General features: G+C 32.4%; 2 protein-coding genes and 1 long non-coding RNA gene across 8 annotated transcripts; all 3 read right to left on the minus strand.

Annotated features, from left to right (window-relative positions):
• Window positions 1-1852: 1852 nt before the first annotated feature.
• LOC123682018 lies at window positions 1853-5019 on the minus strand. The gene is made up of 2 exons (XM_045620392.1): window positions 3706-5019; window positions 1853-2175 (listed from the first exon to the last, which is right to left on the minus strand). Exons 1-2 carry the CDS (start codon window positions 4785-4787, stop codon window positions 2151-2153), a joined length of 1107 nt encoding a protein of 368 aa, XP_045476348.1. The 5' UTR covers window positions 4788-5019; the 3' UTR covers window positions 1853-2150.
• A 7906-nt stretch (window positions 5020-12925) lies between these two features.
• On the minus strand, window positions 12926-14655 carry LOC123682019. Of its 6 annotated transcripts, none has more exons than XR_006747760.1 (5): window positions 14432-14655; window positions 14239-14376; window positions 13697-14181; window positions 13463-13634; window positions 12926-13162 (listed from the first exon to the last, which is right to left on the minus strand). It is a non-coding gene; the product is annotated as an uncharacterized LOC123682019 (long non-coding RNA). The 6 variants fall into 6 exon arrangements; XR_006747763.1 differs by having other exon boundaries at window positions 13697-13825; window positions 13880-14181; window positions 14239-14650; XR_006747762.1 differs by having other exon boundaries at window positions 13697-13842; window positions 13916-14181; window positions 14239-14647.
• Window positions 14656-15514: 859 nt separating this feature from the next.
• Window positions 15515-18696, minus strand: LOC123682017. The gene is made up of 2 exons (XM_045620391.1): window positions 17380-18696; window positions 15515-15837 (listed from the first exon to the last, which is right to left on the minus strand). The coding sequence occupies exons 1-2, from the start codon at window positions 18459-18461 to the stop codon at window positions 15813-15815; spliced, it is 1107 nt and encodes a 368-aa protein (XP_045476347.1). The 5' UTR covers window positions 18462-18696; the 3' UTR covers window positions 15515-15812.
• Between the last annotated feature and the right edge of the window lie 1468 nt (window positions 18697-20164).

Here is a 20164-nt window from a genome sequence, read left to right on the forward strand (position 1 = left end):
AGGCACTGCATTTCGGCAAGTTGGATTGGTGTTTTATCATTCGTGACAGTAACACGTTTATAAGTTTCATTGTTCAGTAATTTTTTCTTATTCCCCAGCAAAGACATCACATCCATAGCACTCTGGAGAGTGACTCTTGTCCTCGAATTCGAAATCCTACCCAGACGTTTTGTTCTAATCGTTTGAACAGACACATTTCCCCAATTGAGCGCAAAATATACGATGCCTTCCGATTACCACCTTCCACGGACGAATTTTTCGGAACATTATTTAGGATCAAATTAAACGACGATATGACAGACTGCGGTCCCCCACGAGGAGAAGAGCTTCCCAAAACATTGACTTCCTGCTGGACTTTCTCAAAATGTCTGCTAAGACTTGACTGACGATCATCTTGCGCAGCTATTTTAGCATGGCATTCATCGATCTCATTCCTATGCTCAGACAGAACAGAAGAATGGTTCCCTGGTGTAGTACGGCACTTTGCGAGTTCCTCAACCAACACAGCCTGGTTATCTCTTATGGATTTGACTTCTTCCGCAATTGTCGTTATTTGCTGCATAAGGAGCGTAAAATGCTCCATAGTGATTGATTGATCTCCCTGAGACTTGCCACGAAGAGTTCGTTCACGAGAATCACAAGTGAGGCACCGCCATTTAGTGTTAGAATCCCTCATATAATCGACCTCCGTTTCCGATAAATTAACGAATCTTAAATGAAAAAGTTTTCTACATACAGAGCACTGATGCGTCGGACCAGCGCCTTCAGTAATATTAGAACAGACAGGACAAATCTGAGGCATACTGATACTTTCTCAAAGAATCTGAAGAAAATTAAAGGGTTGCAAGGAAAACAAGTAAACCCTTCACTTCCTTGGGCCTGTAAGGAAGACTTACCACAGATGGGAAGGCCACGATAAAGGAGGAAATAGGATCACGGGAAGAAAAATTAAAGGAAATTACGCAAACGCCAGCCACCAATTATACCTGAAAATCAGCAATCCGTCCCACGACTTTGTGTGGACTGAATCCAACAGCTGGAATTCGCAACATACACAATGATGTTTGTAATATTCGGTGGGGAGCCGCGACGCACGTTCAGTCGCAATAGTATGCGCATAAGTATAATTATAGAAAAATGAACAAATATCTTAAAATGAATGGTCATAATAATAATTAATTGTTGAAATTTCGATGACCCCAGAGAATTTTAATGAAGCAGTTAGTAGAATCTATCAATCAGATCTTACTATTCATAACTCACAAACAATTTGATCACTATCATCATCACAACTATTAGAAAACACAGTCTGCCACAGAGTATTCGAAATATACGTGTTTCTTGTTCGTGTTCACTGAGATAATGTAATAACTCCATTTTTTTTAGAACCATGCGGTTTTATGACTAGCACATTTCTTTATTGACATTTTCAACATTTCCCAAGTTGTTTTAAAGAAAGAATATTTGTACCTATGTAGAAATTACTGAGTTGTTTATTTTATGTGATATTGTTGATATTTAAGAGTTTTATCTGATAGTTTATGTTCATTATCAATTGTAAATTTCTTCTTTTTTTTTTTATGAATCCTTGTAATTGTAATTCTTGCTAATGTTGAATAAATAAAAAATATAAATGAATATTTAACGTACTAATGGATGTACCAAACTCCAAGATTCATTAGTCATCTCTGAAAATAAAAAATAAATTTTTTTGTTAACGTAGTGTTTGATTTTTCTTCTTCAATAATGCTTCTCAAATATTATTATGGTTTTCGAAATATTGAGTAAGATATAAATTTATAAATTCAATTTTTTTCAATGATTTCAAAGGATTTTCTATTGGAAATAATAATTAAAAAATGAAGTTTTATTAGGAAAACATAAAAAAATGAGACATTATACACTGAATTTTTACAAAATAAACATAAGTTCCATATTTGATATATTTGATATTGATATTGAATATACTCAACTCCACTTGATGGACCCAAGTAAACATTATAAAACAGTTTAGGCCTTCAACTGTCTTTCTTCATTATATGATCTTCACTAGGAAGAAGTCGTTTTCAATTTTCATCACTTGCTTCAGATAAATGTGTTTGTATTACTCTTTCAACATTTATAAGCATCCATTACAACATCAATAAAAATTAAGAATTAATGATTGAAATAGGACTGAAAAAAAAAATCGAATATTTTATTGTATGTACAAACTTATCAGTTTCAACTTTTGAGGTCATTTGGTTCATCAAAAAAATTAAGTATTTCCTGAGTTTTGCAGAATGATTTTTGTTATAGCTTCAAGTAGATATTATGAAGAAAGTTATTCATTTTGATTAACCATATTCTCCTTGAATAATAAATGTAAATAATCTCGAGATATCATTCAAAATGGAGAATACAGACTAAGATGTCAAGAAATATAGGAGTTTATTTTTTTTATTTTATCAATGGCAAGATGTCAGCGAATGAAGGAAATTGTCGTTGCCAGACTGTTAAAATAAACCTTTTACAAATTTTGAGATTGAATCACAAACATTTGATTGTACACTATAAAATTCATTATTAAATGATTATTTCAAATAAATGCCAATGAACATGAATATAACACATGAAAATTTAATTGAAAACCACCAAAATCAATTCTTATTAGGAATAAAATGAATACCCACAATTAGAATAAGTACATCAGCATCATAGCAAAGAGTTGACAACACAAACTTTAAAAATTCAATATTCATCTCTCATATGATCTGCTCAGATGTTAGCAAACTTTTTTCACAATCATATTGAAATTATTAAAAAAGTTTGCAGACATCTGAACAGATCATTTGAGCGATAAATATTGATGAGATTTTTTCAGATGAAAATATGCAGTCATTTTGAAAAATATAAGAGAATTCAGACTATGTTCTATTATTTGACGAGATCTTAATTTCATTTTCTCAAAATGCATGTTTTCAATTATTTTGATGATTTCTTTGATTTCGCTTATATTTCATTGATATTACTAGTAGATATTAAGTAATCTTATCCCTGTGAAATTGTATGTGTGAAAAGTATACTACTACCCCCAGGAAGAAACATGAAATGCGAAGCAATTTGAAAATTATTCAATTATTCATCTTAGACACATCTAGACAATAAAAAGAAGACAGCTCACTAGGCTATCCGAAAGGAAAAAAAATTGGGCGCATGAAAAAATGGACTTAGGTATTGAAATTCTTCAAAGGTCATTTTTCAAAAATTGCAGTGGCTTTTGGACCTCATGTAGACTGATCTGTAAATTTGCAGAAGACTTGAAAATTTTTTTGGGAATTCAAAACAATTATCTTGAAGGGTTTTCAAGATCTTTAGTTTAAACCATTATGATCATGAAATTTTTCAAAAAAAAGTAGCCTACATCAAAAAGTACCACACATAAATGATACAAGTGGGGTATTTTGAAATCAGAATTTCCTAGAGATCATGAGTATGATATTGAAATTTGGCATTGCCATTTGAAAAACCAGGGACGTATTGTGTTTCACAACTTTCAGACCAGCCTGTAGGCTCAAAAATAATTCAAGCTTATGCGCTGACTGATGTTGAATTAGTCAAAATTGGAATCATTCTCCCAGACCAAATTTTACAGGAGTTAGCGACCGATCAAGTACTTATACTATTGACACACCCTGTATATAGTAGTAGTTTAGCAATACATACCCAAATAGTTGTCTATGATATATACAAAGACATTTTTCAGGAATATTTTTATTCAATCTATTCCATTCCAAATGTATCTTATTCCAAATTTCCTCATCAGAAGAATGATCACTATCATATGCTCTTTCAAAATATGATCTTAGTTCACTTTTATATTTATTTTCTACTGTATCAATAAGAGCTTTAGAATTTATAGGTTTAGCAGGATCAAAAATTCTTTGTATGTATGTAAGAATGTCCTTGTTATTCACTTTTTTTCCCACCTTAATAAGCTCCTTCACAAATACATCTCTCCATAGGCCCTGATTTTTGTCTCTTTGTATGCAAGAGCTATATAAGAAAACAAAATAATATCCTAATCTACTTTTCAATTCACCTTCAATAAAATTTACCAGCACTTTTTGGATTACTATTTGTGACATATTATCTGATAATTTTAATTGATATCCACATCCTTTAGAATAACTATTTGTAACTGTAGATATCATTTGACAGACCTCCTTTTTATTGTTCTTTTTTCCTACATTTTCTCCGTCATTGCTTTCAGTTTCAATGATTCTTTTCGATTGTTCGACAATAAAGTTTGTATTGCTTTTTTCAATTGCATTGACTGATAATATATCTGACCCTATTATTTTATTTTTAGGAACTATTTTAGGTAGTTTATTTTTCTTGATGGTTTCAATATTTTCAAGTACTTCATGACTTTCTGATTTAATTATTTCTTCAGACTGCTCAAGTAAGGAATCAGTTTTTTCATCATTTACCCTTATGACTGTAGGTACTTTTTTAGGAAACCCTTTTTTTCTATTATTTTTACTCACATTTGCTACTTCTACATTGTTTTTGCATTCAATTATTTCGTCAGATTGGTCAACTGAGGAGTTCTCATCGCTTTTTGAATCGAAGTCATTTCGGACTTCATATATACCAACAGATGGAATAGACTCCAAGTCCATATCAACTGAATGTTTTGAAAAAAATGATGTCCATCTCTCTTCTTGTTCCTTTTCGAATTGCAAGGTATTTTTTTGGAATTCAATTATATTATCGTCGTCTCCAGAAAAACTAATAGGATCCATAATTCAAACTAACATGTCAGTACCTATTAATCAATCACAGCTATATTAGTGCCCTAATCAAAATACAGAAAGTTGATGAAATAAGGATCGCAATTATCGCATCTTTCCACGATAATTGATAATAAAAACATTGTCGTCGAGTCTTCCCGCCTAAAATTTATTTTTAGACGCACGTGATGTCAGCGCTCTATTCTATGGTTCATCAGTTGATCCCTATTTAAGGGTAGGCTGCGCCCTCTAAAACATTCGTTTCAAATGTAGGTAACCAGAAGTATTTCGTGAATACTTGTGATATTTATTGAGGAAAAAAATATGATGAAAAATGAACATAATTTTTTTCTCAGTATTACTGAATATTTTTGATATTTAGAAACAAATCCAAATAATAGGAATTTAATAAAAGGTTGGAAAATATCTTCATATTTAAGCTGAGCACCCCTCTGACCTGGTGAATGGATTATACATAATTAAAAAAATTTTAAAATAACATTTAAGAAGAATGATTATTATGAATTGAAAACAATAATACTTTGCCGAAATACATATTATTCAAATAACCGTTGCTTCACTACACACTAGTTTCTTCATATTTTCCATTTATATTGGCTAATGAACTTTAAGACAAAATAATAAAACATTCAGAAAATATCTTCAGAAAAAATGGGGCTGGATATGTTCACAACCGCGCAACATTATTTCTTCAATTTTAGGAATATTATTCAAACTTGAATCACAATCGATGGACTTAATCATTCTCCTGACAATGTTGGTCTTCTTCGATGTAGTAAACTGAATTTTTGATTCAAGTGTTAAATGGTCAGATTTTCCAAATGGGGGTAAACAGTTGATATCTGAGATAAGGTCTTCATCATTAACCAATATCAAATCCAACAGAGATGAATTCTGATCGGCTCGGAATCTAGTGGGGCCGGTCACAAGCTGAACAAGACTCGAATCAAGGACTATCTCTGCATAAAAATATGAAGGCGATCAGATAGGCAGGCAGCCGCCAAGAGGCCAATCGATGTTAGGAAGGTTGAAGTCTCCTACAGGAGACTTCATCTAGAGAGAAATAGAATCTGCTTATTACAATAAGCAGATTCTTTTTCTCTCTAGATAGGGAGGCCAAATGGGCAGAAAATATACTGTCAAATTGGCTGGCTCTCGGACGATAAACACAGCCTATAGTTAACTGGAAACTACCAAACATGATATCAACGAAGATGTTATCAATTCCAGAAACATCAACGCGATGGGCAGAGATTGTAGAAAAAAAAAAGGAAATTTCCCTCAATAAATGCAAACTCGTCCATGTCCTTTTGTGGTAGTACTGTCAGCTCTATAAAGCTGGTAATTTGAAATATTAACAACAGAGTCTGCTACAGAGGGTTGGAGCCAGAATTCGGAAATGAAAATGATAAAGGGTTTATACGACTGTACGAAGACCAAAAATTCAGAAAGTTTTGAGCTTTGAAGGGATTGACCATTGGTGTAAATAAATTTCCACTCATTCACTGTAAGGGCTAGTTTTTTAAAGAAGCAACTCAATGATCGATAGATGGAATGCCTTTTTATACTTGATAGTTATGTCTCTTTCACTTTTCGCCTCTCTGGTTTTGAGCTCCTTCCGTAGGCACTGCATTTCGGCAAGTTGGATTGGTGTTTTATCATTCGTGACAGTAACACGTTTATAAGTTTCATTGTTCAGTAATTTTTTCTTATTCCCCAGCAAAGACATCACATCCATAGCACTCTGGAGAGTGACTCTTGTCCTCGAATTCGAAATCCTACCCAGACGTTTTGTTCTAATCGTTTGAACAGACACATTTCCCCAATTGAGCGCAAAATATACGATGCCTTCCGATTACCACCTTCCACGGACGAATTTTTCGGAACATTATTTAGGATCAAATTAAACGACGATATGACAGACTGCGGTCCCCCACGAGGAGAAGAGCTTCCCAAAACATTGACTTCCTGCTGGACTTTCTCAAAATGTCTGCTAAGACTTGACTGACGATCATCTTGCGCAGCTATTTTAGCATGGCATTCATCGATCTCATTCCTATGCTCAGACAGAACAGAAGAATGGTTCCCTGGTGTAGTACGGCACTTTGCGAGTTCCTCAACCAACACAGCCTGGTTATCTCTTATGGATTTGACTTCTTCCGCAATTGTCGTTATTTGCTGCATAAGGAGCGTAAAATGCTCCATAGTGATTGATTGATCTCCCTGAGACTTGCCACGAAGAGTTCGTTCACGAGAATCACAAGTGAGGCACCGCCATTTAGTGTTAGAATCCCTCATATAATCGACCTCCGTTTCCGATAAATTAACGAATCTTAAATGAAAAAGTTTTCTACATACAGAGCACTGATGCGTCGGACCAGCGCCTTCAGTAATATTAGAACAGACAGGACAAATCTGAGGCATACTGATACTTTCTCAAAGAATCTGAAGAAAATTAAAGGGTTGCAAGGAAAACAAGTAAACCCTTCACTTCCTTGGGCCTGTAAGGAAGACTTACCACAGATGGGAAGGCCACGATAAAGGAGGAAATAGGATCACGGGAAGAAAAATTAAAGGAAATTACGCAAACGCCAGCCACCAATTATACCTGAAAATCAGCAATCCGTCCCACGACTTTGTGTGGACTGAATCCAACAGCTGGAATTCGCAACATACACAATGATGTTTGTAATATAGGATAAGCTAAAACGGACCAAATATTTGGACCCGAAGCTCATGAGTTACGGGTACTCCCAAAGATCCTAAATGAAAAGTAACTGTCATGCGCGAGAATGTCGAGAATTCCCTTCAAATACGATTTTGACGTTGATGTTATTTTGTTCCAAACAACAACAAAATTTACATTTTCTGTTGTTTCCCATTTTAATTGCGGAGTGGAATGAAACAGTATATATGTAGAATTTTCCAAAATTCGTCTTTAATTGAGCTTTCTTTGTAGATGAAATTTGGTATTATTATATCAACAGCTACAAAAATATACAAAATCTTCTGCAGACCAATTTTTGAATATAAACACACTATACAGAACTGAACTAGTGCCAATAAGGGAAAGACTGCAAAAATTTCCAAGGAAACTTTTCTAAAGGCTACACAACATAGAACTAAAGTGACCATTGATGCGAATATGATAGAAGTTGTTTATTATTATTATATTTATTTGTAGATTGATCAATTAATGTGATTTGATAATATGAAAGAGAAGTTTGTATGATGAGATTGAATTGAAAGTGCCCTTTTGTTACTATGAATAAGTATTCAAATTAAAGCTTCTTATAATTATTTTATGTGAATTGAGAAATTTATTATTTGTAATAATGGATTGAACTTTAAGAAATGACATTAAAATATCTAGAAATGGATTTTTAAAAATACTACTAGCTTGTTTCATATCAAGACTAGTACGCCCATAGATCTACCTTGTAGGTAGATCAATATATCCTGTAGATCTACCTAATAGGTAGATCAATGTTGTCCATAGATCTACCTTGTAGGTAGATCAATGTTGCCCACAGATCTACCTTGTAGGTAGATCAATGTTGTCCATAGATCTACCTTGTAGGTAGATCATCATAGCCCATAGATCTACCTTTTAGGTTGATCAATATAGCCCATAGATCCATATTTTAATTCATTCATAAATACTTCCATATCTCCTGTAAAATCGATATCGCACTGTATAAAAAATATTCATCGCACGTATATCTTCGCAAATTATGCAAGAGAAAACAAATCTAAAGCTCTTATTCCAATTTCCAGATTTCATAAGGTCTCGATTTTCCAGAAATGTATAATTGGCGCTTGAAAATTGTACACCCTGTATATAATCGTCAATCCCCACCTGTATACCTTCAAGAATTATGCGATTGAATGATAACCTATAGAGCTAACATGACAACTATAAGAAAAGTTTTCAGTTCTCCAGAGACATCTCGGAAATTGTACACTCTGTATAAACGTTATTCATCGCACGTATATCTTCGCAAATTATGTGAGAGAAATCTAACTTGAAATTTCAATTTTCAGATTTCATAAGTTTTCAATTTTACAGAAAAGCATAATTGGCGCTCGAAAATTGTACACCCTGTATAATATGGTCAATTTATCGAAAAACCTCCAATAGGCAACTTGAAAAAAAACAATGTATAATCGTTATTCTTATATGATCTTTGAAAATCGGAAAAACATAATTATATGTATATACTACGAAATCATTCACACAATAGACTAAACAAAAAATTGATCCATTTCAATAATCCGAAGCATTCACCGCCAAATAATATAAAAATTAATAACTGGCGAAAAATTAAGAAAAAAAAAATTATCACCTGCTGCAAGATTTGAACTCGCATCCCAAAAGAGACCTCAGATTGTGCGACCGCATCCATAACGACCCGGCCACAATGCCTTTGCATAATTAGGTGCATTTGTGCTTCTTATAGGAAAAATGTCAAAATAACTGGTGACAGAGATTCTATAAATTGATGAATTTTCATGAATTTCGTTTAAAAAATCGTTAAATATAAAGGAAATCGAATTAAAATATCTCTACCTACCAGTTTTCTTCGACTCAAATGCTGATATCTTTCCAAAATGATATATTTACCTTGACAATTCACATGAAACGGAATGCTTCAGGATTTGACCAATTTCCATGAAAATATCAACAAAACGCAAAAATACCATCATAAAAGGGCGGTACATACAGGTGTAGTCTATTATTTTCTCAAATTTCTCGTTAAAAACTTTTCAAATAACCAAATGACTCCTGTAGAGGCTTCTGGCAAACCAAGCTTTCCACTGACACAAAACGATTCCGCTTGAAAATATCATAAAATATACATGGAAAAAGGGATATAAATCGCATCTGATTCATCTTTTCTTGCATATTACCTCTCGATTCGTCCAAATTTCAACATTTCCATTAAAATATCATCTGACGTTTCCCATTTTCATTCTGTATTTCGACGATTTCATGAATGAGCACAGAATTGGTTAAAACGTCAGAATATTTTGAATAGATTATTAGATTGATCCTTGATTTTATTATACAGTTATTCATATTTCAAATAGTTCTATTCATCAAGAGCCCTCTAATGGACACAGTAAAAATAATATAAAACCTAAATATTCTAGAAACGTCAATTGCCGCGGACGTTGCTAGGCCCGTTGCTACCCAAGGACATCGTAGTATTTTCCTATTGGTCGTTCACGTCGACGTGAATCTGGAAATTCGTCGGGAAATTTCCCAAACTTTATCCGTTCATTCCCAGGTAATCCCGAAAAATCGGGAAACGGGAATATCCGCGGGAGTTAATTCGACATTTTCTCTTTCTTTCCGTACTTTTAGTTTTTCTCGTATCTCTCCCAGAGCCGAGAACACTCGACCGCAAAATCGGTCCAAAATCGTTCGATTTTCGGTGGGAGGAGCGCTTACGAGTTTAATATAGTATACTAGTACGCCCATAGATCTACCTTGTAGGTAGATCAATATATCCTGTAGATCTACCTAATAGGTAGATCAATGTTGTCCATAGATCTACCTTGTAGGTAGATCAATGTTGCCCACAGATCTACCTTGTAGGTAGATCAATGTTGTCCATAGATCTACCTTGTAGGTAGATCATCATAACCCATAGATCTACCTTTTAGGTTGATCAATATAGCCCATAGATCTATATTTCAATTCATTCATAAATACTTCCATATCTCCTGTAAAATCGATATCGCACTGTATAAAAAGTATTCATCGCACGTATATCTTCGCAAATTATGCAAGAGAAAACAAATCTAAAGCTCTTATTCCAATTTCCAGATTTCATAAGGTCTCGATTTTCCAGAAATGTATAATTGGCGCTTGAAAATTGTACACCCTGTATATAATCGTCAATCCCCACCTGTATACCTTCAAGAATTATGCAATTGAATGATAACCTATAGAGCTAACATGACAACTATAAGAAAAGTTTTCAGTTCTCCAGAGACATTTCGGAAATTGTACACTCTGTATAAACGTTATTCATCGCACGTATATCTTCGCAAATTATGTGAGAGAAATCTAACTTGAAATTTCAATTTTCAGATTTCATAAGTTTTCAATTTTACAGAAAAGCATAATTGGCGCTCGAAAATTGTACACCCTGTATAATATGGTCAATTTATCGAAAAACCTCCAATAGGCAACTTGAAAAAAAACAATGTATAATCGTTATTCTTATATGTACTTTGAAAATCGGAAAAACATAATTATATGTGTATACTACGAAATCATTCACACAATAGACTAAACAAAAAATTGATCCATTTCAATAATCCGAAGCATTCACCGCCAAATAATATAAAAATTAATAACTGGCGAAAAATTAAGAAAAAAAAAATTATCACCTGCTGCAAGATTTGAACTCGCATCCCAAAAGAGACCTCAGATTGTACGACCGCATCCCTAACGACCCGGCCACAATGCCTTTGCATAATTATGTGCATTTGTGCTCCTTATAGGAATAATGTCAAAATAACTGGTGACAGAGATTCTATAAATTCATGAATTTCGTTTGAAAAATCGTTAAATATAAGGGAAATCGAATTAAAATATCTCTACCTACCAGTTTTTTTCGCCTCAAATGCTGATATCTTTCCAAAATGATATATTTACCTTAACAATTCACATGAAACGGAATGCTTCAAGATTTGACCAATTTCCATGAAAATATCAACAAAACGCAAAAATACCATCATAAAAGGGCGGTACATACAGGTGTAGTCTATTATTTCCTCAAATTTCTCGTTAAAAACTTTTCAAATAACCAAATGACTCCTGTAGAGGCTTCTGGCAAACCAAGCTTTCCACTGACACAAAACGATTCCGCTTGAAAATATCATAAAATATACATGGAAAAAGGGATATAAATCGCATCTGATTCATCTTTTCTTGTATATTTCCTCTCGATTCGTCCAAATTTCAACATTTCCATTAAAATATCATCTGACGTTTCCCATTTTCATTCTGTATTTCGACGATTTCATGAATGAGCACAGAATTGGTTAAAACGTCAGAATATTTTGAATAGATTATTAGATTGATCCTTGATTTTATTATACAGTTATTCATATTTCAAATAGTTCTATTCATCAAGAGCCCTCTAATGGACACAGTAAAAATAATATAAAACCTAAATATTCTAGAAACGTCAATTGCCGCGGACGTTGCTAGGCCCGTTGCTACCCAAGGACATCGTAGTATTTTCCTATTGGTCGTTCACGTCGACGTGAATCTGGAAATTCGTCGGGAAATTTCCCAAACTTTATCCGTTCATTCCCAGGTAATCCCGAAAAATCGGGAAACGGGAATATCCGCGTTAGTTAATTCGACATTTTCTCTTTCTTTCCGTACTTTTAGTTTTTCTCGTATCTCTCCCAGAGCCGAGAACACTCGACCGCAAAATCGGTCCAAAATCGTTCGATTTTCGGTGGGAGGAGCGCTTACGAGTTTAATATAGTATAGATTAGTTTGACATTTCACCTTGATAATAATTTCAAACTTCAAATCAATGTGTTATGTGAAGGATCAGGGCAAGAAAAAGATTATTTCAGATTGTAGCATCCCTTATACTATTATATATAGATCTTTCAGAAACCACTCATGAATCTCAAAAAAGATTTCTCTTGGGGTTTCAATACAGAAGGGTAATATCATTCAGTGATTATGGTTAAGTAAACACTCGGACAATAATAAGTATATGATTGATAAAAAAATTGGAGGACCAATTTTGTCACTTGTATCATAATAAATATGAATTAAATATTTCTTTTTTTTTAATAAGAGATCCAAATTGTTAATTTTTAGGTTTTCTTGCACTCTATAATAATATACTGAATAGTTTAACGATATTACTGGGCAGACGCTCCATCACTAAAAATGCTAATGAGGTAATTTTATTTTCAGATTAGGATATAATGCATATAATGAAAATATAATAAAATCTGTATCAAATTCTTTACAGCATAGAGAATTTTGGCTGTTCAATACAGTTGAGAATACATTTTCATTGAGTTATGGGAAATGAAATCGTATAATCAATACAGGAAGTAGTTTATTGTAAGAAAACTCACAGTTGTTCAAAATTATATATAATTATATTATATTAATTATAATTAATTTCATTGATTTATGTAAAGGATGTATGTCATATTTTATTTTGATATTGACTGGTTCTTCTATCCACATTTGAACATTGTACGTCTCTTATATGTGTAACATGCTGGTTCAGTTAGAATTTATTACCTCGATTTTTTTGTCAATCTCATTTCAATGTTCTAAATTATTTGCTATGAAGTTCTGGTAGTCTCTGCTAAAAATGAAAAAAGAATATGCATTTCTTCTTCTTCTTATATCCTTTACTATGTGCTAGGACTCAGCCATTCGCACATCGAACAAATAACCTTCTCGGTTCTCTTCTCACATCAAAAGTAACTTAGGTTGCCGGACTCTGTTTGGACTGTCAGACTTCAGATAACTTGGATTCAGGATTTTCTTCTTCTCCTCAATCTTCTATCTAAGGAATGGGCTGCATTTCTGTCTCCAAATCACTGTCTGCGTACGGTATTTTATATGCATTTAGAGAAAAGTCATTTTCATAGAAGATGCATACTATTCATTTTTTTCTTGGGAAATAGATTTGCTTCTCAATTTTCACTTCTTAGATGTTAGTTCTTCTTGGCATTGACCCTATGTTTGGAAAATTTTCCATTGATAGTTGCAAATAATCTCCTCTTTCCTTCTGCATTGAGAGTCTTCAATTGTTTTACACATTTCAGCAAATCCTAAAACAGTTGAAATAATGAATTATACAAAAACTTGAATTGAGCTTGCTTTTTTAACTTACATTTTCTGTGTCATTGCTTATAGATGTGAAATTTTGTGAACTAGAAATGGTTTCATCTATAAAATGTCCCCCATCTTCATTATAGTTAACTTGTTGATGGCTCATTAATTTCTAAATTGTTGTCGTCATCTTAAACAGAATTTATTCTTTGTCCGAACATAGTAACAGCATGCAAATGCTTACACAATATAACTTTGATGCTATTAGTGGAACACTCACATTTATATTTGTGCAAGCATATTTAATAATGACTACAATATCCTAAACCACAATCTGGATCACATGATGATATAAATTGTGTATTATAATATTTATCATCATATACAGACCTCCTCTATTAAGTCTTTCATGTTTCTGCTTTTTTATGAGATTCTACAGAAATTTTTTGTTGATAGTTGTTGGAGTTAGGTCTTTCATTTCTCATAATTTTCATCCACATCTTTTCATCAACTATTTCTTCCAACAAATCTGATAGCTTGTCAACTCTAAAACAATGAATACTCTTAAATTGATAATTGCAAGAATAGAATTATGTATAATACCTTATTTTCTTTTCCTTCTATTTTATTAGATTTCGGATATTTATTCAAGCTCTCTATCGCCATATTTGTATGAATACCTGCTCATATTCTTTAACAATAGGCCACATCATTATTCTCTGTTGGTTTTGAAAGTAATGACTTAAAAATATCCATGATTAGTTTCGTTAGAAACAATCTGCCAAATTCTGCTCACTTTTTCAGATAATTTAGGAATTTGGGTAAAATTTGTTCTTCCTCATTAACCAATATATTTGTATGAATTAAGCAATAAAAATTGCTCTTCAACACTTTTTCACTTGAAAAATTCGAATATACCCAAATAGAGGCAAATATATTGTCACTGTGTCTATTCATGACAGTTGACAAGTGTCAAGTAATGATTTTAGTTGCAGATCCTCGGGAACTCGAGGATGTACGACACAGCCGATTCACGAAGAAACCCGAATCATTGATCGGGTCCAAATATTTGGTCCGTTTTAGCTTATCCTTTGTAATATTCGGTGGGGAGCCGCGACGCACGTTCAGTCGCAATAGTATGCGCATAAGTATAATTATAGAAAAATGAACAAATATCTTAAAATGAATGGTCATAATAATAATTAATTGTTGAAATTTCGATGACCCCAGAGAATTTTAATGAAGCAGTTAGTAGAATCTATCAATCAGATCTTACTATTCATAACTCACAAACAATTTGATCACTATCATCATCACAACTATTAGAAAACACAGTCTGCCACAGAGTATTCGAAATATACGTGTTTCTTGTTCGTGTTCACTGAGATAATGTAATAACTCCATTTTTTTTAGAACCATGCGGTTTTATGACTAGCACATTTCTTTATTGACATTTTCAACATTTCCCAAGTTGTTTTAAAGAAAGAATATTTGTACCTATGTAGAAATTACTGAGTTGTTTATTTTATGTGATATTGTTGATATTTAAGAGTTTTATCTGATAGTTTATGTTCATTATCAATTGTAAATTTCTTCTTTTTTTTTTTATGAATCCTTGTAATTGTAATTCTTGCTAATGTTGAATAAATAAAAAATATAAATGAATATTTAACGTACTAATGGATGTACCAAACTCCAAGATTCATTAGTCATCTCTGAAAATAAAAAATAAATTTTTTTGTTAACGTAGTGTTTGATTTTTCTTCTTCAATAATGCTTCTCAAATATTATTATGGTTTTCGAAATATTGAGTAAGATATAAATTTATAAATTCAATTTTTTTCAATGATTTCAAAGGATTTTCTATTGGAAATAATAATTAAAAAATGAAGTTTTATTAGGAAAACATAAAAAAATGAGACATTATACACTGAATTTTTACAAAATAAACATAAGTTCCATATTTGATATATTTGATATTGATATTGAATATACTCAACTCCACTTGATGGACCCAAGTAAACATTATAAAACAGTTTAGGCCTTCAACTGTCTTTCTTCATTATATGATCTTCACTAGGAAGAAGTCGTTTTCAATTTTCATCACTTGCTTCAGATAAATGTGTTTGTATTACTCTTTCAACATTTATAAGCATCCATTACAACATCAATAAAAATTAAGAATTAATGATTGAAATAGGACTGAAAAAAAAAATCGAATATTTTATTGTATGTACAAACTTATCAGTTTCAACTTTTGAGGTCATTTGGTTCATCAAAAAAATTAAGTATTTCCTGAGTTTTGCAGAATGATTTTTGTTATAGCTTCAAGTAGATATTATGAAGAAAGTTATTCATTTTGATTAACCATATTCTCCTTGAATAATAAATGTAAATAATCTCGAGATATCATTCAAAATGGAGAATACAGACTAAGATGTCAAGAAATATAGGAGTTTATTTTTTTTATTTTATCAATGGCAAGATGTCAGCGAATGAAGGAAATTGTCGTTGCCAGACTGTTAAAATAAACCTTTTATTGATTACAAAACAAATTTTGAGATTGAATCACAAACATTTGATTGTACACTATAAAATTCATTATTAAATGATTATTTCAAATAAATGCCAATGAACATGAATATAACACATGAAAATTTAATTGAAAACCACCAAAATCAATTCTTATTAGGAATAAAATAAATACCCACAATTAGAATAAGTACATCAGCATCATAGCAAAGAGTTGACAACACAAACTTTAAAAATTCAATATTCATCTCTCATATGATCTGCTCAGATGTTAGCAAACTTTTTTCACAATCATATTGAAATTATTAAAAAAGTTTGCAGACATCTGAACAGATCATTTGAGCGATAAATATTGATGAGATTTTTTCAGATGAAAATATGCAGTCATTTTGAAAAATATAAGAGAATTCAGACTATGTTCTATTATTTGACGAGATCTTAATTTCATTTTCTCAAAATGCATGTTTTCAATTATTTTGATGATTTCTTTGATTTCGCTTATATTTCATTGATATTACTAGTAGATATTAAGTAATCTTATCCCTGTGAAATTGTATGTGTGAAAAGTATACTACTACCCCCAGGAAGAAACATGAAATGCGAAGCAATTTGAAAATTATTCAATTATTCATCTTAGACACATCTAGACAATAAAAAGAAGACAGCTCACTAGGCTATCCGAAAGGAAAAAAAATTGGGCGCATGAAAAAATGGACTTAGGTATTGAAATTCTTCAAAGGTCATTTTTCAAAAATTGCAGTGGCTTTTGGACCTCATGTAGACTGATCTGTAAATTTGCAGAAGACTTGAAAATTTTTTTGGGAATTCAAAACAATTATCTTGAAGGGTTTTCAAGATCTTTAGTTTAAACCATTATGATCATGAAATTTTTCAAAAAAAAGTAGCCTACATCAAAAAGTACCACACATAAATGATACAAGTGGGGTATTTTGAAATCAGAATTTCCTAGAGATCATGAGTATGATATTGAAATTTGGCATTGCCATTTGAAAAACCAGGGACGTATTGTGTTTCACAACTTTCAGACCAGCCTGTAGGCTCAAAAATAATTCAAGCTTATGCGCTGACTGATGTTGAATTAGTCAAAATTGGAATCATTCTCCCAGACCAAATTTTACAGGAGTTAGCGACCGATCAAGTACTTATACTATTGACACACCCTGTATATAGTAGTAGTTTAGCAATACATACCCAAATAGTTGTCTATGATATATACAAAGACATTTTTCAGGAATATTTTTATTCAATCTATTCCATTCCAAATGTATCTTATTCCAAATTTCCTCATCAGAAGAATGATCACTATCATATGCTCTTTCAAAATATGATCTTAGTTCACTTTTATATTTATTTTCTACTGTATCAATAAGAGCTTTAGAATTTATAGGTTTAGCAGGATCAAAAATTCTTTGTATGTATGTAAGAATGTCCTTGTTATTCACTTTTTTTCCCACCTTAATAAGCTCCTTCACAAATACATCTCTCCATAGGCCCTGATTTTTGTCTCTTTGTATGCAAGAGCTATATAAGAAAACAAAATAATATCCTAATCTACTTTTCAATTCACCTTCAATAAAATTTACCAGCACTTTTTGGATTACTATTTGTGACATATTATCTGATAATTTTAATTGATATCCACATCCTTTAGAATAACTATTTGTAACTGTAGATATCATTTGACAGACCTCCTTTTTATTGTTCTTTTTTCCTACATTTTCTCCGTCATTGCTTTCAGTTTCAATGATTCTTTTCGATTGTTCGACAATAAAGTTTGTATTGCTTTTTTCAATTGCATTGACTGATAATATATCTGACCCTATTATTTTATTTTTAGGAACTATTTTAGGTAGTTTATTTTTCTTGATGGTTTCAATATTTTCAAGTACTTCATGACTTTCTGATTTAATTATTTCTTCAGACTGCTCAAGTAAGGAATCAGTTTTTTCATCATTTACCCTTATGACTGTAGGTACTTTTTTAGGAAACCCTTTTTTTCTATTATTTTTACTCACATTTGCTACTTCTACATTGTTTTTGCATTCAATTATTTCGTCAGATTGGTCAACTGAGGAGTTCTCATCGCTTTTTGAATCGAAGTCATTTCGGACTTCATATATACCAACAGATGGAATAGACTCCAAGTCCATATCAACTGAATGTTTTGAAAAAAATGATGTCCATCTCTCTTCTTGTTCCTTTTCGAATTGCAAGGTATTTTTTTGGAATTCAATTATATTATCGTCGTCTCCAGAAAAACTAATAGGATCCATAATTCAAACTAACATGTCAGTACCTATTAATCAATCACAGCTATATTAGTGCCCTAATCAAAATACAGAAAGTTGATGAAATAAGGATCGCAATTATCGCATCTTTCCACGATAATTGATAATAAAAACATTGTCGTCGAGTCTTCCCGCCTAAAATTTATTTTTAGACGCACGTGATGTCAGCGCTCTATTCTATGGTTCATCAGTTGATCCCTATTTAAGGGTAGGCTGCGCCCTCTAAAACATTCCTTTCAAATGTAGGTAACCAGAAGTATTTCGTGAATACTTGTGATATTTATTGAGGAAAAAAATATGATGAAAAATGAACATAATTTTTTTCTCAGTATTACTGAATATTTTTGATATTTAGAAACAAATCCAAATAATAGGAATTTAATAAAAGGTTGGAAAATATCTTCATATTTAAGCTGAGCACCCCTCTGACCTGGTGAATGGATTATACATAATTAAAAAAATTTCAAAATAACATTTAAGAAGAATGATTATTAGGAATTGAAAACAATAATACTTTGCCGAAATACATATTATTCAAATAACCGTTGCTTCACTACACACTAGTTTCTTCATATTTTCCATTTATATCAATCAATCAATCAATCAATATTTCATCTCCTCAATCCCTCAAACCACAAGAAACTTAGATCAAACAATTGCATATTATTCAAGTAACAAGAGAGAAAATTTGACTTCTGTACTGAAATTCGAGACTGTAACGGAAATTGAGATCCTCAAAATTATCAGCCAAATCAAATCCAAGGCATGCGGTTTAGATGAAATAGGAATGTATACTATCCATCTATGCTGTCCTTTCATCCTTCCTTATTTGACTCATACTATTAATTTCTGCATCACAAAATCTATATATCCAAAATCATGGAAGAAAGCCCTTCTAATTCCGAAACCTAAGGTGAACATGCCCAATGAGTATAAAGATCTCAGACCTATCAGCATTCTCCCATGCCTATCTAAAATCCTAGAGAAGGTAATTAATGGACAACTTCTAAACTACATAACCTCAAATAACATACTACCAGAAACGCAATCTGGATTTCGTAAGGATCACAGCTGCTCTACTGCGCTATCTGATATCGTAGATGATATAGTTCGAGCAGCCGACAATAACCAGTATACCATGCTGGTGTTGTTGGATTACACTCGAGCTTTTGATACTTTGGATCGTTCAGTATTGTTAGCAATGCTCCACTATATCGGACTGGACGAGGGCGCAGTCCAGTTCTTCAGAAGCTACTTTGAGGGAACATCACAGAGGGTAATAATCGATAACACCGTATCGCAGGATCTGATAACCACAACCGGCGTAATGCAGGGCTCAATCTTAGGCCCCGCTTTATATGCCATTTATACCTCAGGGCAAAACTGCTGCTTTAAAAAATCAAAAGTACATTATTACGCTGACGATACTCAAGTATACTTGTCATTCAACAGGGAAAATGCTCATGACACATGTGAAACAATGAATCGCGAACTCGCTGAATTGAGCAAGTACTCATTGGATCACAATTTATTTCTAAACCCAGAGAAGTGTTGTGTTATGTTGTTCGGTCCAAGGAGTCATTTTCAAGATATCAAGAAAATGATAAAAATAAAAATAGGAGATAATTTGCTGAAAATAGAAGACGCCAAACGAAATCTAGGACTTACATTGGATTCAAATTTAAGGT

Source organism: Harmonia axyridis, chromosome 6 (genome assembly GCF_914767665.1).
Source record: "Harmonia axyridis chromosome 6, icHarAxyr1.1, whole genome shotgun sequence".
Classification (NCBI taxonomy): domain Eukaryota; kingdom Metazoa; phylum Arthropoda; class Insecta; order Coleoptera; family Coccinellidae; genus Harmonia; species Harmonia axyridis.